Raw genomic sequence first — 24016 nt, 5'->3', positions numbered from 1 at the left:
AGAGATGGCAGAAAATGAATAGAAGACCAAACAATAAGAAAATAAGACACAAGTACATGTTGTCTACAAAAAACCCACTTTAAAAATAAAGACACAGGTAGATTAAAAGTAAAGATAATGAGGAAGACATACCATGCTAACATTAATCAAAATAAAGCTGGAGTAGCTATATTAATTTCACACAGAGCAGTCTTCAGAGCAAGGAAAATTATCAGGAACAAAGAGAAACATCACATAATAAAGAAGACATAACAATCTATAATGTAAATGATCCTAACAACAGAGCATATAAATATGGGAAGAAAAATTTCATAGAACTTCAGAGAGAGACAGATTAATCCACTATTGTAGTTGGAGGCCTCAACACTCCTCTATCAGCAACTGACAGATCCAGCAGGCAGAAAAATCAGTAAGGACAGAGTTAAACTGAACAGCACCATCAATCAACTTCATCCAACAACAGTAGGGTGCACATTCTTCTTAAGCTCACATGGAACATTCACCAAGATTAACCACAGTATGGGCTATAAAACACACCTTAACAAGTTTATAAGAATAAAGATTATAAACAGTATAATAAAAATCCCAGCTACATTTGTTGGAGACAAATCAACACACTTCTAAATAAGACATGAGTCAAAGAAGAAATCTCAAGAGAAATTTTGAAAATATCTGAACTAAATGAAAATGAAAATACAACTTACGAAATTTTGTGGGATGCAGTGAATGCAGTATTTAAAGGGAAATTTATAGCACTGAATGCATATTTAGAAAAGAAGAAAGATCTAAAATCAATAATCTAAACTTTCAGCTTAGGAAACTCAAGATAGAAGATTAAATTAAATCCAAATTAAATAAAATAATAAAATTTAGAGCAGAAATTAATGAAACTGAAAACATGAAATCAAAGAACCAAAAGCAGGTTCTTTGAAAAGATCAATAAAATTGATAAACTTCTTACCAGGTTAACTAAGAAAAAAGGGATAAGACATGAATTTACTAATATCAGAAATGAAAGAGGCCATCACTACTGATGTCCTGGATAATAAAGGAATGGTATGAACAATTCCATGCACATAAATTTGATAACCTAGATGAAATGGACCAATTCCTTGAAAAACACAATCCACCAAAACTCATAAAAGGAGATACAGATAATCTGAGTAGCCCTATATCTGTTAAAGACATTACATCAATAATTAATAACCTTCCAAAACGGAAAGCACCAGGTCCAGATGGGTTCACTGGTAAATTCTACCAAACATTTAAAGAAGAAATTATATCATTTCTTTACAGTCTCTTCTAGAAGGCAAAGGAAACACTTCCTAACTCAATCTATAAAGGCCAGCATTACTCTAATACCAAAACCAGAAAAAAGACATTACATGTTATTATACATGCATCAAAACCCATCAAATGTACAACACAAAGAGTGAACCCTAACATAAACTATGGACTTTAGCCAATAAGGCTTTAGATTTATAGAAAAACTCAGCAGAAAATACAGAGAATTCCCATATATCTGCTCCCCTACCCCAGGTTTCCCTTATTCGTATCTTGTATTAATGTGATAAATGTTATAATTAATGAGCCAATATTGATACACCCTTATTAACTAAAGCCTATAGTTCACATTTCCATGGATTTTGACTTTTATGTTGTACAGTTCCAATGGTTTTGACAGATGCATAATGTCACTCATACACTTTAAAAGTATCATACAGAATAGTTTCACTGCCCTAAAAATGTCCTGTGACCCACCTAGTCATCCCTCCGTTATACTCCCCAAACTGTCAACTACTGACTTTTTTGATACTATCTCTATAGCTTTTGCTTTTTCCAGAATGTCATATAGTTGGAATCATACAATGTGTAGCCTTTTCAGACAGGCTTCTTTCACTTTAGCAATAAGCATTTAAGGTTACTCCATCTCTTTTCATGGCTTTATAGCTTATTTCTTCTTATTGCTGAATGATATTCCATTTTATGGATGTACCACACTTTGTTTATCCATGCACCTATTGAAGGACATCTTGGTTGCATACAAGTTTTGGCAATTATGAATAAAGCTATGATAAACATTCATGTGTTTGTTTCTGTATGGACACAAATTATCAATTCACTTGGGTAAATGTCAAGGAGCACAATCACTGGATTGTATGGTAACACTATATTTAGCTTTGTAAGAAATTGCCAGACTGTCTTCCAAAGTAGTTGTACCATTTTGCACTGCTACTACCAATAAATGAGCGGCTTCCTTTTTAGGATATATGTTCTGCAAATGTTTTCTTCCAGTCTGTAGCTCACCTTTTCATTTTCTTAATGGTGTCTTTTGCAGAGGAAATCTAATTAACCAAAATTTTCATTAAGCCTTATGCTCTTTATGTCTTATCTAAGAAGACTTTCTCTAATCCAAAGTCACAAGGAGTTTTTCCCTTATGCGTCTTTTTAGAATTTTTTTAGCCTTAGCTCTTACATTTAGATCTATGATCTATTTTTAGCTAATTTTTGCATATAGAGTGGGGAAAAAGATAATGTTCATTTTTTTGCATATGAATATTCAATTGTTTCAGGAACATATATTGAAAAGACTATCATTTCTTCACTGAATTATCATAGCGCTATTAACAAAAATCAGTTGACTATGTAAGTGGTAGTCTCTTTCTGGACTCTATTCTGTGCCATTGATCTGTATGCTGATACTGTATTGTCTTCATTACTGTAGGACAATAGTAATCCTTGAAATCAGGTTGTGGAAGAGATCATATTTTGTTCTTTTTCAAAATTGTTTGTCTGGTCTAGGTCCTTCATCATTTTGTCAGTCTGAAATTTTGGCTGGGATTATACTGAATCTTTAGCTTGGTTTACAGAGAATTAACATTTTAAGATTATTGAGCCTTCCAATTCCTTCACTTATGTAAGTATGTATGTATGTATGCCTTTAATTTCAGCAATGTTTTGTAGTTTTCAGTGTACAGGTCTTGCACATATTTTTAAAAATTTATTTCTTTTTTGGTAAATTACAATTTCCAATTGTTCATTGCTAGTATATAAAAATACAACGGATTTACATAAGATTACATTAATCTTTTATCTTGTGTCCTTGCTAAACTCACTAATTAGCTCTAGAGGGTTTTTTTTTCTTCCTTCTGGTAGATTCTTAGGATTTTTGGCATAGATGATAATGTCATCCTTGAATAAAGACAGTTAATTATTTCCTCTTCAATCCGTATGCCTTTTTTTTCCCTCGCCTTTTTGCTATAGCAAAGACTCCCAGTACAAAGTCGAAAAGAAGTGATAACAGTTGAACAGAAGTGATCTTAGAAAGCATTATCTTCCACCATGAATTACAATGTTAACTGTAGGGTTTTTATAGATGCCCTTCATTAGGTTGAGGCAATTTTCTTCTATTCTTAGTTTGCTGAGTTTTTAGCAGGAATGGATATTCAATTTTGTAAAATGCTTTTTCCACAACTATGAACATCATCAAATGATTTTGCTTATCATGTCATTAAAATGGTGACAAACATTTATTGGTTTTCAAATATTAAGAAGCTTGTATATTTAAGACAAAACTCACTTGGTAATGAGGTATTATCCTTTTTGTATGTTGCAAGATTTGATTTGCTAATATTTTCTTAAGAACTTGAAGTCTATGTTCATGAGGGATACTATCCTGTAGTTCTCTTTAACTGAACTGTTTTTAGCTGGTTTTGTTATCAGGGTAACACCAAGACTAGTAAAACAAAATTGGAAATGTTCCCTTCTCTTTCTTTTTTCTAGAAGAAATCATGTAAAATTGGTATTATTTCTTCCTTAAATGTTTGATAGAATTTTCTTTTGAGGCCATCTAGGCTGGAGCTTCAGGTTTTTTTTTTTTTAATTAATTAATTTATTTATTTATTTTTGGCTGTGTTGGGTCTTCGTTGCCGTGCGAGGGCTTTCTCTAGTTGCGGGGAGCAGGGGCCACTCTTCATCGCGGTGTGCAGACCTCTCACTGTTGCGGCCTCTCTTGTTGCGGAGCACAAGCTCCAGAGGCGCAGGCTCCGTAGTTGTGGCTCATGGGCCTAGTTGCTCCGCGGCATGTGGGATCTTCCCAGACCAGGGCTCGAACCCATGTCCCCTGTATTGGCAGGCAGATTCTTAACCACTGCGCCACCAGGGAAGCCCGTGGAGCTTCAAGTTTTAAACTGCAAATATTCAATTATAAAAAACAGATATAGTGCTAGTCAGGTTATCTACTCTTATCTAGGTTTTAGTCATTTGCATCTGTCAAGAAATTAGCTTCATCTAGTTACCATATTTATTGCCATAAAGTTCTTCACATTATTTCTTATTATCCTTGCAATGTCTGTTGGATTTGTAGCAACGTCTTCTCCTTCATTTCTGATACTGATAATTTGTGTCTAGCTAGAGGCTTACCAATTGTATTAATATACTAAGAGTTACATTGATTTTTTTCTATTTGTCTTCTTTATATTTACTCAACTTTATAATTTACTACTTTCTGCTTATTTTGAGTTTAATTTGTTCTTTTTCTATTTGCTCAAGGTGTACACATGATCATTGATTTAAATATTGTTCTTTTCTAATATAGGCATTTCCCTCTAAGTGCTGCTTTGCTGCACCCCACAAGTTCTGACATGTATTTTCATTTCATTCAATTCAAAATATTTTTTATGTTTCTTTGTGATTTCTCCTTTGACCCATGGCTGTTTCAAAGTATGCTGTTTAATTTCCATATATTTATGGAATATATTCCATATATTTATATATATTCCATATATTTATGGATTTGGGGAATAACTCTTAGTTTGATTTTGCTGTAATCTGCACTAGTTTCCTAGGTCTGTTATAACAAACTGAGTGTGAGCTCTGCCCAATGTCCCGCATGTTATGAGGACTTTCCACTCAGGGTGGTGGGAATGCCAACTAAGCTACTCCCCATCCCTTCTGAGCCCTGGAAATTGTCTGGCCTACTGTGCTTTCCAGTGGGTCTTTCCTTGGACTCTAGAGCTGAGCTTCACATATGCACAATCAGCACTCAGCCAGAGATTTGAGGGCACCCCTAAGAAAATCTCTTTAGCTTCCTCCTCCCTGATACTCTGCTACACAAATGCCAGTCACCTCCACCTCCCCAAATGCCAAGCTCTACTAAGACTGCTGGGCTGTTTGTGCTTCTTTCTGCACTGCAGCATGGAAACTACCCTCAGACAGTTTCATAATGCTCACCTCATTTCTTTCCTTTCAGGCATCACAATCCTGTGCTGCCTGTTGTCCCATGTCTGAAGATGGTCACCCTCCTACACCTTTGTGCTAACTTTTCTAGTTTCTGGAGTGAGGGTAAATTCAAGTCTATTTTCTCTCCCTTACAGCTTGGGTGGAATTTATTCATTCTTATAATTTTACTTTTGGTGGCTACCCTAGAGATCTCAATATGCATCCCTGACTTTTTTTTTTAATTTATTTTATTTTTGGCTGTGTTGGGTCTTCGTTGCTGCACGTGGGCTTTCTCTCGTTGCGGCGAGCGGGGGCTAATCCTGGTTGCAGTGCGCAGGCTTCCCATTGTGGCGGCTTCTCGCTGCAGAGCACAGGCTGCAGGTGCACGGGCTTCAGTAGTTGTGGCACACAGGCTCAGTAGTTGTGGCGCGTGGGCTTAGTTGCTCTGTGGCATGCGGGATCTTCCCAGACCAGGGCTCAAACCCATGTCCCCTGCATTGGTAGGTGGATTCTTAACCACTGCGCCACCAGGGAAGCCACGCATCTCTGACTTTTTATACAACCTTAAGACATTACTTTTACCACTTCCTGAATAATGAGAGTATCTTACAATTGTATGAATCACTAAGTCCTTCCTTTTGGGCTATCATCTGCACATATTTCATTTATACACATGCTGTAAATGCCACAAGACACTACTATTATTTCATCTTAAAAATCAGTATTATTTTATATTTACCCACTAATGTTCCCTTTATTTTGTCATTCTTTCTGCCTGAAGAACTTCCTTTTGCAGTTACTGTTGAGTAAATAGAGACAATTTTTCTCAGATTTTGTTTGTCTGAAAAGAAAATCCTCATTTTGCTTTCATTTCTGAAAGTTGCTTTTGCTGAATTTTTTTTTTTTTTTTTTTTGCAGTACGCGGGCCTCTCACTGTTGTGGCCTCTCCTGTTGTGGAGCACAGGCTCCGGACGTGCAGGCTCAGCGGCCATGGCTCATGGGCCCAGCCGCTCTGCGGCATGTGGGATCTTCCTGGACTGGGGCACGAACCCGTGTCCCCTGCATCGGCAGGCAGACTCTCAACCACTGAGCCACCAGGGAAGCCCTGAAAAGAGAATTTGAGGTTGGCAGTGTTTTTCTTTGAGCACTTTAAGGATCTCAATCCACTCTGTTATGCCTTCCATAGTTCCTGTTTTATTGCTAACCATTAGTATTAGTGTTTCTCCTTAATATGTCTTTCTTCTCCAGTTGCTTTACAAAATTTCACTTTATCTTTGATTTTCAGGAGCTTGTGATATTCTGAGGAATGTTTTGCTTTGTATTTTCCCTGACAGGGGGTTCACTTGTCTTCTTGAATCTATCAGTTGATGTTGTTGTTCATTAGGTTTGAAAATTCTCGGCCATTGTGTCTTGAACTATTTCTTCTGTCCCATTCCCCCTCTCCCTCTTTCCGGGATATTAATTACATGTGTATTTGATCTTTTTGAGAATGCCTCACATATTGTCTTTTCCAGACATACTTTTCTATGAATTTCGGTTTAGATATTTTCTGTTGACCTGTCTTCAAATTCACTAATCTTCTTTTCTGCTGTGTTTAGCCTTCTACTGGCTTGGCCAAAAAGTTCATTCGGTTAACAAATATGTTTTCAATAAAATTCCTGGTGAAGATGAAAAATGTGTCTTTTATTTTTACTTAAAACCGAATGAACTTTTTTGCCAACCCAATATTAAACCCATCAAATGAGCTCTTAACCAGATATTGTATTTTTGAGTCCCTGAATAACCATTTGTTTTTAATTCTTATTTTCTAGTAATATTTTAAATGTCTTCATTTTTTCCCACTTTTTTCTTCTATTAAAAATATGCTATTTAGGGACTTCCCTGGTGGTCCAGTGGCTAAGACTCCAAGTTCCCAATGCAGGGGGCTGGGGGTTTGATCCCTGGTCAGGGAACTAGATTCCACAAGCTGCAACTAAGAGTTCACATGCCACAACTAAAGATCCCACACACAGCAACTAAGACCCAGTGCAGCCAAATAAATAAATAAAATATTTTTTCAAGCCTCCAAAAACAAGGTATCACTTAAAAAAAATGTTATTTAAAAATCTTTGTCTATAAACTTTAATAAAAGGGTCATCTATGAGACTGCTTCTGTTGTTTTTTTCATGATTATTAGTCACATGCTCCTGCCTTTCCACAGGTCTAGCAGTGTTTGGCTCACTGTCTCCTCAGCAATTTATCCATTTTTCTCCCTACTTGTGCTGGGAGTGTTGGCCTGCTGTGACTTATTATCTCTTTCCTGGAAGAAGGTCCTCCCTTCCTCCTGGGATTTCTGTGCCTTCAATTTAAGGAATACCCAACTATTATTGCTTTTATTTTTTGAGAAGCTGCTTGAATGTTGGATACTACTGGGTCATTCTCTTCCTAATTTCAATTTTATCATCAAAAGATTACAGTAGCACTTCAGCTGCTCAAAAGTCATCCAGCCATTTCACTTGTTAAGAACAGTGAACAAGATAATCTTCTGAAAGGCCAATATCAGTGACACAAAAGTGAATCATTTTTTATGCACAGAAATTCTTAAGAATACACACACACACACACAGACACACAAACACAGCTTGTGCTGTGGTAGAAAGAGCACAGAATTTGAAGAAGCAAGATCTGGCCTAAATATTTTTGTCATTTACTAGCTAAGTGACCCTAGGCAAATAATTTTTCTATTTTTAAAACTTAGTTTTCAATTCATAAAGTTGTTGCAAAGATGAAACAGTATATTTTAAAAACCCTTATAAACAATAAGCACATTGTAAGATGCCTTACATAATATTATCTAGTTTTGAAATCTACATCTAAAAGCTGTAAATTAAATAAACATGGGGATGGGGTGTAATAGATACACTGGCAATAAAAACTGACAACCAACAGTAAGTATGACATAAAGGGAGAAGTAAACACTACTTTTAAAGTAGCAATAAGAGCTCAGGGCGAGCAATTTAATTAACAGGCTTAAACAGCCCTTACTTATTTCAACAGACCCTGAAACTATTACTTTATCTCAACACAGTATAGTGACTGATATTTGTGACAAGAAGCTTGTACCTGAAGGAAAATCATATCCTATATATTATTATTAAAGGAATATCTAACAAAATTTTAAAAGACTACAATCAAAAATGACTAAAATAAAAATTCTAGTTGGGTGATCTGCAAGTGGATAAGTTTCTACTTAGAAACCAAAGCTTTTATGTCATATGACCTTAGAATGATTACACTGATGAATAAAATGAAGAATCTGCATCATTAACTCACTCCTACTAATAGAACACTTTGTAAAAAGTATGATTTTTCAGAACTCTTAGAAGAAGACAAGTAAGAGACTATGGCTAAAAAATGATCACAGGAGAGGGTGAAATCAACATTTTAGGAATGACAAGATGGTTACATGAAGAAAAGGTCAGAGACATAAACGATAAGGTCCTACTGTATAGCAAAGGGAACTATATTGAGTCTTGTAAGAGAAATAAAAGGGAAGAAAAGAAAAAGTCAGAGAGGGTATATGGCACAGGTTCTTGAAAGCAAGAATCATCTGAAGAATGGAAGAGCACGGTTGTGAAATAGTTAATACACTAAGCTTTAGTGACATTTACAAAAATTATTACAGGGAAATAGTATAATTGAAATAAACTGGGCCAAAAAATGGTTGTGAAAGTATATTTATGGATGAGTTAAAAAGATTACTAAAGAGTTGATTATGGAAACAGACTCAAAATGTCAGGGTTACCAAGAAAAAACAAGATTTCAAAAAGTACTATATATAGGAAGTCAAGAACTGAAATGAAAAAACAGGTACATGGTCCAATGTAAAAGAAGAAAGTCAGTACCTTGTTGTTGAAAACGGAGACACGATGAGAATCTTTTCCACAGACCTCCGTTATAATACGACTGTTCAGTTATTATTTCCCTAAAACTTTAAAGTCAGCATAGAAAAGGCAAAAGTGGTCTAACTTCTGTGTACAGTAAGATCTCATTAGCTGTTAACTGTTATTATTTGCTAACAAAGCCTAAGGTATATTAACCAGGTTCTAAAACAGTAATCTGAAAAGACCTCTGTAAAAACAATTAAAAAAATAATTTAGTTATCTTATGAATAAACCAATATACCTTAGCAAGTGATTTTACAATAGGATTCTCCATTATCCCCTTGAGGAAAATTAGGTCTATTTCTTCTGCTCCTGTAGATGAGGGCAGCTCCGTAAGGTTATCCAACACTTGCTGCATTGCTGCTGAGATAAAAGCAATAGTAAAAAAAAAAAAAAAAGCAAACCTTAAATTCCAAGCTATTACGAAATACAACTATAAAATAATTCAAGTAAAAAGACATTATCAATTAACACTCTTTTGAAAAGTCACATTTAAAGAACTGAATGGTTGAATAGTAGAAATTTCAAATGCACTTTCCATGAATTAGCAGGAGGATAGGTTTTTACATGCAATTTGGGGTTTACCAGACTATATAAGGCATACTTAGAACCTTATACTTGTTTTTTATTTTTCAAATTTAAAAACATTACTCAAGAAGAAATATAAAATTGTAATAGAGCAATAAAAAAAGATTAATCAAGAAACTTCCAGCAAGCCCAGAACCAGATGAATTCACCAGTGAATTCAAGAACTAAAACCATTACTTCACAAAGTCTTCCAAAAAAAAGTAGAAGAGGAAGGAACGCTTCCCAACCATTCTGTGAGATCCTGATACTAAATCCAGACGAAGACATCACAAGAAGACTACAGCCAATATCTTTTACAAGTACAGAGGCAAAAATCTTTAATAAAACACTAGCAAACTGAATCCAGCAACAAATGAAAAGGATTGTACACAATGACCAAGTACAATTTATCCCAGGAGTGCAAGGGTGGTTTATCAACATATGATAATCAATCAGTGTAATACACTGTATTAATAAAACAAAACCACATGGTATCTCAATAGGCACAGAGAAAGCATTTGACAAAATCGAATACCTTTCATGATAAAAAACATTCAACTAGGAATAGAAGGAAATTTCCATTTCCTCAAGGGCATCTATGAAAAACCCATAGCTAACATCATACTTAATGGTGAAAGACTGGATGCTTTCCCATAGATCAGGAACAAGGCAAGGATTTCTACTCTTGCCATTTCTACTCAACACTGTACTGGAGGGTCTAGCCATGGCAGTTAGGCAACAAAAAGAAATAAAAGGCATCCAGATGAAAAATGAATAAGTAAAACTATCTCTTTTTGCAGATGACATGACCTCCTATATAGAAAATCCTAAGGAATATATACAAAAGATTTATTAGAACTAAATAAATGAGTTCAGTAGGGTTGCAAGATAGAAGATCAAAATACAAAAATGAATTGTATTTCTATACACTAGCAATGAACAATCTGAAAATGAAATTAAGAAAACCATTCCTTTTACAATAGCATTAAAACAATAAAAATCATTAGAAATAAATGTAACAAAAGAACTGTAAGATTTTTACAGTGAAACTATAAAACATCATTGAAAGAATTAAAGAAGACTTAAATAAATAAAAAGATACCCATATTCATGGATTCTATAGAAGACTTACTGTTGTTAAGATGGCAATATTTCTCAAATTGATCTACAGGTTTAATGCAATCCCTATTAATATCTCAGCTCCCCTCGCCCTTTCTGGTAGAAACTGTTATATAAGCTGATAGAAAAATTCATGTGGGAAATGCAATAAACCCAGTATAGCCAAACAATCTTCAAAAAGAACAAAGCTGGAAGACTCACACTTACTTCAAAACTGACTAAAAAGCAACAGTAATCAAGACTGTGTGGTACTAGCATAAAGACATATAACTGAGAGTCCATAAATAAATCCACTTTACGGTCATTAGATTTTCAACAAGAGTGGCAAGACAATTCAAAGGAAGAAAGAACAGTCTTTTCAAAAATGAATTTGCGACAACTGGATATGCATATGAAGAAGGTACAGCCAGACCCCTACTTCATTCAGTATCATAGCCTTAACTTTATTCAGATTAGTTTTATTAATTTTATTTTCCCTTGATGCTTCTTTAGAATAAGTCTACTAATAGTGGTTTGTTTTTAATATTTTTATTTTTTATTAAAATAAAACACTGTCAAAAGTCAGATTGTATTACTAAGTGGCTTATAATGAAATACAGCAGTTCTCTGTTCCATGCCGTCAGCCTCCTTCCCAACTTATCCTATTCTACAGAAGCAACTACTTTGAATTTGTTGTTTCTTTTAATCACAGCTGTATTTCTGGGTAATGTGCTAATATTGCTACTTTTTAATTTACCCATTTTATATATTATTTATTTTTGTTAGAATAGTACTGGTGTGATGCTTTTACTTCCCCCTATCTCCACACTGGCAATTTTTATTTATTTTTATTTGTTTTGGCTACCCCATGCAGCATATGGGATCTTAGCTCCCTGACCAGGGATTGAACCTGCACCCCCTGCACTGGAAGTGCACAGTCTTAACCAATGGACAGCCAGGGAAGCCCCCAGACTGGCAATTTTTAAAATAAAATCAACAGTTAGTGCTTTTCATATAGGACTCCTACAAGTTTTTTCCCAAATGTTCCAACAAACTTCTCCCATTTCTATCAGTTTTTCCAAATGCTCAAATATCAGAACTATTCCCTGACTTCTAACCCTGAACTCTCTCCCAAGTATTTTTCTCTCGCACTTTAATTGGAACAGGTTCATCTTTAGGTCTCCTTCTCAGTATGTATAAATGAGTGACAATTTTGGAAGTAAAGAGGTAAACAGGAGAAAAATGTGCATTTACAACAAGCAGAAGGAAAACTGATATTGAGGTAAGATGAAGAAAGAAGACACTAGAAAATAAAGAATATAAGCAAAGTTTACTTCATAATTTTGCTTGAAGTCCAAAGTGTACTCTGGGCAGGGAACAACAGAATCAACAATCTGTAGAAGTATTCTTACCCTGTGGCTATAAACGTAGTTAACTCTACTTTTCATAAGTACTTTTTTCTTTCCTTTGACATTCTATGTATGTCTTTATTTTTATTTCGGAAAATTCCAAACATACACAAACGGAGACAATAACACACCCAACAATTATCAGCTCTAACAATTAGCAACTCACGGCCAATTTTGTTTCATACCCCCATATACTTTCTAACCTACAGAGCTTTGAGGCAAATCCCAGAGGTCGTATTTCAGTGTTTATGTCTACAAGATCAGGACTCTTTTTAAACAATGTAACAACACTGTTAGCACACCTAACAAAGTAACAGTAATTCCTTAGTATCATTAAATATATAGCTAGTGTTCAAATTTCCAGTTGTACTGAAGATTTTTTTTTAAATGTATCTTCTATATTGGTTCTTGTGGCGTTTGAATTTTTATATCTCTGCTTAATTAAGTGGGAAGAAAAGTGGCAGAGACTGTGAAATATACCCTTGGTTATTTTGAAGACCTCTGTAAGTTGTTACTGATTCTTTAGTATATGAAATTTAATTATAAACTAGTAAGTCTGTCAATATTCCATGTCCTGAAAAGGGAATCCAGATTATTAAGTTGCCAAACATTCCCAAACTAATTGGTATACTTAATGGAGTTTTAATAAAAACAGTAGACCCCCTATATAACCATGTTTTCAGGCCAAGTCTGGCTTGGTCTTCCCTCCACTAAGGAAATGGCCTGGCTGGGGAGCTCCAGGGAACTTGGGCTGAGGAGGCAGGGCAGTGGGGTAAACTGATGCAGCTCTACACAGGCTAGGGAGGCCAGTCTGGAGTGAATGTTGTGCTGGTAAAGGTCACGGGAATCTGGTATTTTTACTGCCATTTATTTTTGTGAAGAAGTAAATCATGAGCTTTGCAATGAAATCTTGAAGGGGACCTCATGTCCCCGAGAGGCACATGCCCCCAAAATCTTCAAACAGGAGACTGATATTCTGCTGTCCAGACTTTGGGATATCAAGTACAAACCTTGACTCCTTGTGGAGGATGGTCCAAGACTGCAACAGCTGGAAACCCAAGGAAGTCAGAATTGCTACAACTATCTGCATAGGATGAAACTTATGGACACCATCTACGCCTCTGAAAACCCACTTCGAGCTGAAGGCTGGCATCCCTATTCCTTAATGGGCAAGATTTTCGGCTCCTATCTGCTAGATCTTCCGAAACACTAGTAATCCTTTCAAGGGTGTCTGCAAGCCCTTCACCGATACCCTGCTGGATGGCTGAGACAGCCTGCCATGGGACATGGGTCTGTGTCCAGAGAGAGTACCTGTGCTAACAGGGGGCCCTGACTGAGCTGGCCCTGTGGTCAAAGTTCAAAGTGGGAGCTCTCAGCAACACCTCCGTCAGCAGCCAAAGACCTAACCCAGTCTCCTGACGTCTCCCAACAGCCATCAGGTGACACACCTCCTCTACAGTCAGAAGAGTAAACATGCCAATCACTTCCTCAAACCAAAGAGCTTTAAGGACAACTACAGTGGATCCTCGAACAGCATGGATATGAACTACTCAGGTCCATGTATGTGTGGACTATTGTCAGTAAACATGTACTACAGTACTAATCATCTGCTGTTGGCTGAATTTACCAACATGGAACTGGGGAGACAGCATAAGGGGATTTTCCACTGTGTGGAGGGTGGGTGCTGCTGTTCAAGGTTCAACTGTATAACACACTGGGGAGTACTCTGCGATGGAACTGAAGGACCTCATGGGAGACAGAGACAGACAGACTGCAGTGTGCTTGCCAGGCAGCCCACAGGTCATCTGGTTCTGCAGGCCCAGAGTGGGCTAGCTGAAGCCCCTTTGAGTCCAGAGCTCTTAGAGCTCATACCTAGAGGATCACTCCCTAGCCCTTTCTTACGGGCAGTTTCAGAACATGTGCTAAGACTTGATTTTCCCCTGGTGGCACTCTTCTGGAGTTGATTTCAGATGTTACTCTTAATGTTTACTGTCAAAAAGTCCTCACTTAGTTCACTTGCCCCGTTCCAGGCTATTTAATTCCAAAGGTGAGAGCTGGGGTGAAGGGACTTGCTATTTTCCATATCTTCCCCTTTTGAATGGAAACTATTTGGATTTAGGGAGTCGCAGAGTTGACAGGTGGGAAAAGCAGACAGGAACTGGTGAGGAGGTTAGGTGAGGGGGTGGGTGAGTGTGGAACAACCCACCCTGGTGCTCCGGTTACACCAGGATGTCAAACATCAGCATAACTTCCCAGACATGCAAGGATCTGCCCTAACACCTTTACTCCATACTCTGTCATGAATAAAATTAATAACGTTCGAACACCTGGCATAATCCCAATCTCCCTCGTTTATTGGGATGTTATCGGACAGGGTGAAGAAATAATTGCCCCTCACAGGCCAACTCACTGGCTTATAAATTAGTTATCTAATAACATTAACTATCAAAAAAAATACAACAGTTCTTTTTAACTAAATTATCCTCAAAGCATTTGAAAAAAGTAAATATGAGAAAATTACAACAAAGAGCAGTGAGAGAGAATTAACATCATAAAATATTAAAACATAAACTAAATCTGGGACTTGCCTGGGCGCAGTGTTTAAGAATCCGCCTGCCAATGCAGGGGACACGGGTTCGAGCCTGGGTCCAGGAAGATCCCACATGCCATGGAGCAACAAAGCCCATGTACCACAACTACTGAGCCTGCACTCTAGAGCCTGCGAGCCACAACTACTGAGCCCACAAACCACAACTACTGAAGCCCGTGTGCCTAGAGCCCATGCTCTGCAACAAGAGAAGCCACTGCAACAATAAGCCCGCGCACTGCAGTGAAAAGTAGCCCCACTCACTGCAACTAGAGAAAGCCCGTGCGCAGCAGCGAAAACCCAATGTAGCCAAAAAAATAAATTAATTAATTAGAAAAACATTAACTAAATCTATAATAACCACTCAGACACGGATTACCACAAGGCAACTCTTGTATGTGAAAGCTTAATATATGAAACAGGAAGCTCTCTGTAGTGGGAACCTTGCAAAGTTGAGCTGGAGCCAGAGAAGCAGGGAAGTGTCCCAATTTACTCAAGAGATTCCAGGAAGAAAGGAAAGTCCCAAAACTCAGAAGGTAAGTTTCCTACAAGTTTCACTCCTCCTCCTTAATTACAGGAGGATGGACTCTTTAATCAGAAGCCAGATTCAATGACATACAAATGGGGTTCCTATTTAAACTGAAGAAAATTTAATATATTTAATCTAGGCCCTTCAATTACAAATATGATCACTACACATCAAGGATCACTACACATGAATACTAAAAGCGTGAATGCAACTCACCAAATTCAACAAATAAATATTAACTGCCAAAGAAACAGACTTACTATCTACCAGGGGAATAAAAGAAAAGAAAAGAAAGAGCAAAAGAAAGAAAAAGATTAAATCATAGGGTGGGTTGGGGGTGGGAATATCAGGGATCAAACTAAAGAATTTTCCCACTAGAAAAGGGCAAAGTATGAGAAACATGCTATGGATCATGAAAGAACAAAATTTACAAGGTAATGGGAAATTCAAAAATAGAAAGAATTAAAACAGAAAGCAGAAATTAATCCAAGAAGAAAAAAGAAAAAAACCCATAGATTTGATCAATCCCTGCTGGCTGTTTCAAAGGTCCAATAAAAAGAGACTGATACTTGGCTAGTCTGATTAAGAAAAGAGAAGACACAAATAACCTTAGGAATGCAATGAGAAAATAACTGCAGGCATGAAGAAGATTCAAAAGAAAACACAGTGAACAACGTTACTGTAAAATCCAGTCGAGCAGAGATTTTCTAGGAAAATGTCAATTACTGAAATTTAGGAAGAAGAGGTAGAAATTAAAACAGATCATAATAGAAGAAATTAAAAAGGCTTTCAAAAATCTACTATTTTAAAAAGACATTAGGCCTCATGTATGACAAACCCACAGCAAACATTATTCTCAATAGTGAAAAACTGAAAGCATTTCCTCTAAGATCAGGAACAAGACAAGGATGCCCACTCTCACCACTATCATACAACACAGTTTTGGAAGTCTTAGCCATGGCAATCAGAAGAAAAAGAAATCAAAGGAATCCAAATTGGAAAAGAAGAAGTAAAACTATCACTGTTTGCACATGACATGATACTATACATAGAAAATCCTAAAGATGCCACCAGAAAACTACTAGAGCTAATCAATGAACTTAGTGAAGTCACAGAATACAAAATTAATACACAGAAATCTCTTGCATTCCTATATACTAACAATGAAAGATCAGAAAGAGAAGTTAAGGAAACAATCCCATTTACCACTGCAACAAAAAGAATAAAATACCTAGGAATAAACCTAACTAAGGAGGAAAAAGACCTGCATGCAGAAACCTATAAGATTCTAATGGAAGAAATCAAAGATGACACAAATGGAGAAATATACCATATTCTTGGATTAAAAGAATCAATATTGTGAAAATGACTATACTCCCCAAAGCAATCTACAGATTCAATGCAATCCTTATCAAATTAGTAATGGCATTTTTTATAGAACTAGAACAAAAAAATCTTAAAATATGTATGGAGACACAAAAGACCCTGAAGAGCCAAAGCAATCTTGAGGGAAAAAAATGGAGCTAGAGGAATCAGACTCGCTGACTTCAGACTATACTACAAAACTACAGTAATCAAGACAATATGATACTGGCACAAAAACAGAAATATAGATCAACGGAACAGATCAATGGAAAGCCCAGAGATAAACCCACGCACCTATGGTCAACTAATCTATGACAAAGGAGGCAAGGATATACAATGGAGAAAAGACAGTCTCTTCAATAAGTGGTGCTGGGAAAACTGGACAGCTACATGTAAAAGAATGAAATTAGAACACTTCCTAACACCATACACAAAAATAAACACAAAATGGATTAAAGACCTAAATGTGAGACCAGACACTATAAAACTCTTAGCAGAAAACATAGCCAGAACACTCTATGACATGAATCACAGCAAGATCTTTTTTGACCCACCTCCTAGAGTAACGAAAAAAAAAAGGGACCTAATTAAACTTAAAAGCTTTTGCACAGCAAAGGAAACCATAAACACGATGAAAAGACAACCCTCAGAATGGGAGAAAATATTTGCAAACGAAGCAACTGACAAAGGATTAATCTCCAAAATATACAAACAGCTCATGCAGCTCAATATATTAAAAAAACCCAAAAAACACCAAATCAAAAAATGGGTGGGGACTTCCCTGGTGGCACAGTGGTTCAGATTCTGCCTGCCAATGCAGGGGACATAGGTTCGATCCCTGGTCCAGGAAAAACCCACATGCCACAGAGCAACTAAGCCGGTGCGCCACAACTACTGAGCCTGCACTCTAGAGCCTGCAAGCAACAACTACTGAGCCTGCAAGCCACAACTACTGAAGCCTGTGGGCCTAGAGCCCATGCTCTGCAACAAGAGAGGCCACCACAATGAGAAGCCCGGGCGCTGCAATGAACAGTAGCCCCACTCACTGCAACTAGAGAAAGCCTGTGCACAGTAATGAAGACCCAATGCAGGCAAAAATAAATATAAATTAAAAAAGAAAGAAAAAAAAAAAAAGAAATCCCAACAGGATTTTGGGGTAATGTTTTTCTAAAATTTACTTGAAAGAGAAAATACGTAAAACCAACCAATACGTCTGGAAAAAAGCGTAACTGTAGAGGAGGTGCCTGTGCTATTAAGTATAAAAACACTATAAATTAAACTGGTGCAGTACTGGCACAGCAACAGAGAAATCTTGAATAACTAAATAGGAGTTAATATATGCAAAAGGTGACATTTCAAATCAGTGGGAGGTAGGGTTCAGTTAAATATGGTAGATTGACTACTTGAGTTTACAGTCTTTCCCTTTAGAATCTCTATTAAAACAGCAGCAAAGTATTAATAAAGGTTAAAAAAAGAAAACCCACAAGCATAAAGAGAATGGCGAAAGAGGAAGAAAAACAGACCAAAAAATAGCAAAAATATTTGTAAGTATGTAAGTGGTAGGAATAGAAACTAACTTGGAGCAAAGAAGCAGTAGATTCTACCTCCTAAATATTTCTGGAATCAAATAACATGAGTCCTAGTCATCATCATTTCTTGCCCAGACTATACAAGAGCCTCCTACATATATACAGATTTCTTATGAGTGATATGTATCTCACCTACAAGGAATTAATTAAAATGTAAATTTTATGGCCAGTGAGCCTTTAAAATACACTACTAGGTTAAACAATCTGCACTACCCTTTGTAGCTTTAGCCACACCAATCCTTCCCCTGTCCTGATGCAAAGTCCTCCCCCCAACTTACCACCACCTTGGTGTACCTAATTCATACGCATCCTTCAGGAGCAGAATTTCTATGTCCTTAGCGGCACCAATTAGGATAAATTCTCCTAATATACACTTTTGTAGTAGTCTATGCTTTATAACTCTGATCAACCTGTAATTAAATATTTTGTTATTTATTTAATGTATGATTTTCTTTCTAAACTCTTAGGTCTGATGAGTGCAGAAATCTTATCTGTCTTGTTCAAACTTATATTCCCAGCAACTAGCCCACAGTCTGGTACATCACAAGTCCTCAGTAATAGAGTTTCAGTCACAAAAATGTAACATATTTCTGTTACTAAAATGAAGAATAGTTTTCAAATTATATATTGTTATTTATAAATAAAATGTCTGTATAATACTTGGAATCAGTGAAATGTGGTATGGTTTACAAAGCAGTAATCTTAAAGCTATTAACTTTCCACAAATTGTATAACAAGCAACAAAGATAGAAGTGGTATCTTTCAATGCTTAGTCTACTAAAATGGCAAGCTTTTACAGAATTTCTTACATATAAATACATTTCTAACTTTCTACAATATAGATCAGTAAGAAGACAAATTTAATAAAATGAATGGTATTTACTCACATATATTCTGTTCCAAAAGCTTTCTAGAGTTGTTTTACAAAAGCATTTCTCCCCAGTTTTAGAACTATAAGTACTTAAATGAACTGTTTTTAATATAAGACTAGAGTCTACTTCAGTATTAAAAATCCTTTTGTAATCACATGTGTGGTATATTCACTCCCATTTAATTCAACGAACTAAAATCCCCAATGAAAATATGACAGGTAAATTAAGTTTTCATAAGACGTTAAAAATTATTTCTGCTCTTATACTTTGTAGATAGAATAACAGTTATTTTGACAGAACCATACTGCATAATTTGCAGATTCAGAAAATGAAAAACAAAACCTTATTCTGTGTGCATTTGGAAATATTTAAGCAAAAACTTAAAGGAATTATCTAAGTCATTTGGACTACTTCTAATGTATTTTCAATACAGCAGGAAAAAATTTTTTAAATACATTTCCAGGAAATGGTACAGAAAACTGGATTGAAATTGAAATTTGGATTGACTTGCCAGCAAGACAGCAGAGTAGAAGGCTCACCCCTTCTTACAAAAACACCAAAATCACAACTAACTGCTGAACAACCATTGACAAAAACAAAAACAAAAAAAACCTCTGGAACCTACCAAAAAAGATACCCTACATCCAAAGACAAAGCAACAACAAGATGGCAGGCCACCCACCGGGTGGGCAACACGTGAACTGGAAAATAATTATACCAGGGAAGTTCTCCCACAGGAGTGAAAGTCTTGAGCCCCATGTCAGTCTTCACAGCCTGGGGTACTGGCAACAAGAGAGAAGAAGCCTCATCCACTAGATGAAGGCAGACAGCAGAAGCAAGAAGAACTACAATCCGGCAGGCTGCAGAACGGAAACTGCAAGCACAAGAAGTTAGACAAAATTAGACAGCAGGGGAATATGTCCCAGATGATGGAATAAGCTAAAACCCCAGAAGAACAATTAAGTGAAGTAGAGATAGACAATCCACCAAAAAAAAGAATTCAGAGTAATGACAGTGAAGACAATCCAAGATCTTGGGAAAAGAATGAAGGCACAGATTGAGAAGATAAGAGAAATGTTTAACAAGACCTAGAAGAACTAAAAAACAAACAGAGATGAACAATACAATAACTGAAATGAAAAATACACTAGAAGGAATCAATAGCAGAGTGACTGAGGCAGAAGAACAGATAAGTGAGCTGGAAGACAGAATGATGGAAATCACTGCCATGGAACAAAATAAAGAAAAAACAATGAAAAGAAAGGAAGACAGTATAGGAGATCGTTGGGAAAACAATGAATGCACCAACATTCACATTATAGGGGTCCCAGAATGAGAAGAGAGAGAGAAAGGACCTAAGAAAATATTTGAAGAAATAATAGCTGAAAACTTCCATAACATGGGAAATAAAAGTCATCCAAGTCCAAGAAATGCAGGGTCCCAGGCAATAGACCCAACAACGAACATGCCAACACACATAGTAATCACACTGACAAAAAGTAAAAGCAGAGAGAAAATATTAAAAGCAATAAGGGAAAGCCAACAAGTAACATACAAGGGAACTCCCATAAGGTTATCAGTTGATTTCTCAGCAGAAACTCTGCAGACCAAAAGAACAAGGCACAATATATTAAAGTGATGCAAGGGAAGAAGCTATAATGAAGAATACTCTACACAGCAAGGCTCTCATTCAGTTTTGATGGAGAAATCAAAAGCTTTACAGACAAGTAAAAGCTAAGAGAATTCAGCACCACCAAACCAGCTTTGCAACAAATGCTAAAGGAACTTAGCTAATCAGAAAAGAAAAGGCCACTACTAGAAACAATTGAATTAAATGGAAAAGCTCACCAGTAAAGGCAATATCAAGTAAAGGTAGGAAAACATTTGAACGCAAATATGCCATCAAAACCAGTAATTGTGAGAAGAGGAGAGCACAAATGCAGACTACTGGAAATGCACCTGAAATTAAAAGATGAGCAACTTAAAAGAATCTTTTTTATATATAGACTGCTATATCAATACATCATGGTAACTGCAAACCAAAAATCTACAATGGATACACACACAAAAAAAAGGAATCCAAACACAACACTAAAGTTAGTCATCAAATCACAAGAGAACAAAAGAGACCTACAAAAACAAATCCAAAACAATTAAGAAAATGGAAACAGGAACATACACATCGATAAATACCTTAAATGTAAATGAATTAAATGCTCCAACCAAAAGACACAGACTGATGGAATGGATACAAAAACAAGACCCATATACAGGCTGTCTACAAGAGACCCACTTCGGATCTAGGGACACATACAGACTGAAAGTGAGGGGTTGGAAAAAGGTAATCCATACAAATGGAAATCAAAAGAAAGCTGGAGTAGCAATACTCATATCAGACAAAATAGACTTTAAAATAAAGACTGTTACAAGAGACAAAGAAGGATGCTACATAATTAGCAACGGATCAATCCAAGAAGAAGATATAACAATTGTAAATATATACGCACCCAACATAGGAGCACCTCAATATATAAGGCAAATGCTAACAGCCATAAAGGGAGAAATCGACAGTAACACTGGGGGACTTTAACACCCCACTTTCATCAATGGACAGATCATCCAGACAGAAGATCAATAAGGAAACACAGGCCTGAAATGACACATTAGACCAGATGGACTTAACTGATATTTAACAGCATTCCATCCAAAATCAGCAGTATACACCTTCTTCTCAAGTGCACATGGAACATTCTCCTGGATTGATCATATGCTGGGCCACAAAGCAAGCCTCAGTAAATTTAAGAAAACTGAAATCAGATCAAGCATCTTTTCCCAACAAAATACTGTAAGATTAGAAATGAACTACAAGAAAAAAACTGTAAAAAACACAAACACGTGGAGGCTAAACAATATGCTACTAAACAACTAATAGATCACTGAAGAAATCAAAGAGAAATCAAAGAGAAAAATAAAAAAATACCTGGAGACAAATGAAAACAAAAGCACAACGATCCAAAAACCTATAGGATGCGGCAAAACCAGTTCTGAGAGGGAACTTAACAGCAATACAACCTTACCTCAGGAAACAAGAAAAATCACACATAAACAACCTAATCTTATACCTAAAGCAACTAGAGAAAAAAGAACAAACAAAACCAAAGGTAGTAGAAGGAAAGAAATCATAAAGATCAGAGCAGAAATAAGTGAAATAGAGACAAAAACAATAGAAAAGATCAGTGAAACTGAAAGCTGGTTCTTTGAAAAGATAAACAAAATTGATAAACTTTTAACCAGACTCATCAAAAAAAAAAGGGAGAAGCCTCAAATCGATAAAATTAGAAATGAAAAAAAAGAAGTTACAACAGACACCACAGAAATACAAAGGATCATAAGAGACTACTACAAGCAACTATATGCCAATAAAATGGACAACCTGGAAGAAATGGACAAATTCTTAGAAGGGTGTAATCTCCCAATACTGAACCAGGAATAAATAGAAAATATGAACAGACCAATCACAAGTACTGAAATTGAAACTGTGATTAAAAAACTCCCAACAAACAAAAGTTCAGGACCAGATGGCTTCATAGGCAAATTCTACCAAATATTTAGAGAAGAAGAATTACCACCTATCCTTCCAAAACTATTCCAAAATATTGCAGAGGAAGGAATACTCCTAAACTCATTCTATGAGGCCACCATCACCCTAATACCAAAACCAGACAAAGATACCACAAAAAAAAGAAAATTACAGGCCAATATCACTGATGAACATAGATGCAAAAATCCTCAACAAACTACTAGCAAATAGAATCCAACAATAGATTAAAAGGATCATACACCATGATCAAGTGCGATTTATACTAGGGATGCAAGGATTTTTCAGTATCCACAAATCAATCAGTGTGATACACCACATTAACAAATTAAAGAATAAAAACCATCTGATCATCTCAATAGATGTAGAAAAAGCTTTTGATAAAATTCAACACCCATTTATGATAAAAACTCTCTAGAAAGTGGGCATAGAGGGAACTTACCTAAACATAATAAAAGGCCATATATAACAAACCTATAGCTAACATCATACTCAATGGTGAAAAGCTGAAAGCATTTCCTCTAAGGTCAGGAACAAGACAAGGATGTCCACTCTCACCACTTTTATTCAACATTGCTTTGGAAGTCCTAGCCAGAGCAATCAGAGAAGGAAAATAAAAGGAATCCAAATTGGAAAAGAAGAAGTAAAACCATCACTGTCTGCAGATGACATGATATTATACGTAGAAAATCCTAAAGACGGTACCAGAAAACTACTAGAGCTCATCAATGAATTCAGTAAAGTGGCAGGATACAAAATTAATACACAGAAATCTCTTACATTTCTATGCACTAACATCAAAAGATCAGAAAGAGAAATTAAAGAAACACTCCCATTTACCATCGCATCAAAAACAATAAAATACCTAGGAATAAACTGACCTAAGGAGGCAGAAGACCTATACTCCGAAAACTATAAGACACTGATGTAATCAAAGATGACACAAACAGATGGAAAGAGATACTATGTTCTTGGATTGGAAGAATCAATATCGTCCAAATAACTGTATTACCCAAGGCAATCTACAGATTCAATGCAACACCTATCAAATTACCAATGGCATTTTTCACAGAACTAGAACAAAAAATTTTTTAATTTGTATGGAGACACAAAAGTCCCCACACAGCCAAAGCAATCTTGAGTAAGAAAAACGGAGTTGGAGGAATTAGGCTCCGTAATGTCAGACTATACCACAAAGCTACAGTAATCAAGACAGTATGGTACTGGCACAAAAACAGAAATATAGATCAATGGAACTG

General features: G+C 36.2%; 1 protein-coding gene and 1 pseudogene across 5 annotated transcripts in view; one reads left to right on the top strand and one right to left on the bottom strand.

Annotated features, from left to right (window-relative positions):
• PALS2 (protein associated with LIN7 2, MAGUK p55 family member) overlaps positions 1 to 24016 on the bottom strand; it is a 110076-nt gene that overhangs the window by 47275 nt on the left and 38785 nt on the right. For all 4 annotated transcript variants that reach the window (XM_079932356.1, XM_079932353.1, XM_079932355.1 and 1 more), the window contains exon 2: positions 9385 to 9503. In XM_079932356.1, coding sequence (XP_079788482.1) covers positions 9385 to 9501 — 117 coding nt within the window. In that variant the 5' untranslated portion in view covers positions 9502 to 9503. The remainder of the gene's footprint in view (positions 1 to 9384; positions 9504 to 24016) is intronic.
• LOC307191738 (protein C1orf43 homolog) lies at positions 11194 to 13688 on the top strand (annotated as a pseudogene). Its single transcript has 2 exons — positions 11194 to 11229; positions 13019 to 13688. The product of its transcript is annotated as a protein C1orf43 homolog (transcript).

The sequence above is a fragment of the Stenella coeruleoalba genome, assembly GCF_951394435.1.
Source record: "Stenella coeruleoalba genome assembly, chromosome: 9".
Taxonomy (NCBI): Eukaryota; Metazoa; Chordata; class Mammalia; order Artiodactyla; family Delphinidae; genus Stenella; species Stenella coeruleoalba.
Note: the sequence above shows the minus strand (reverse complement) of the source record. Positions and strands in the feature narration are given on the sequence as shown.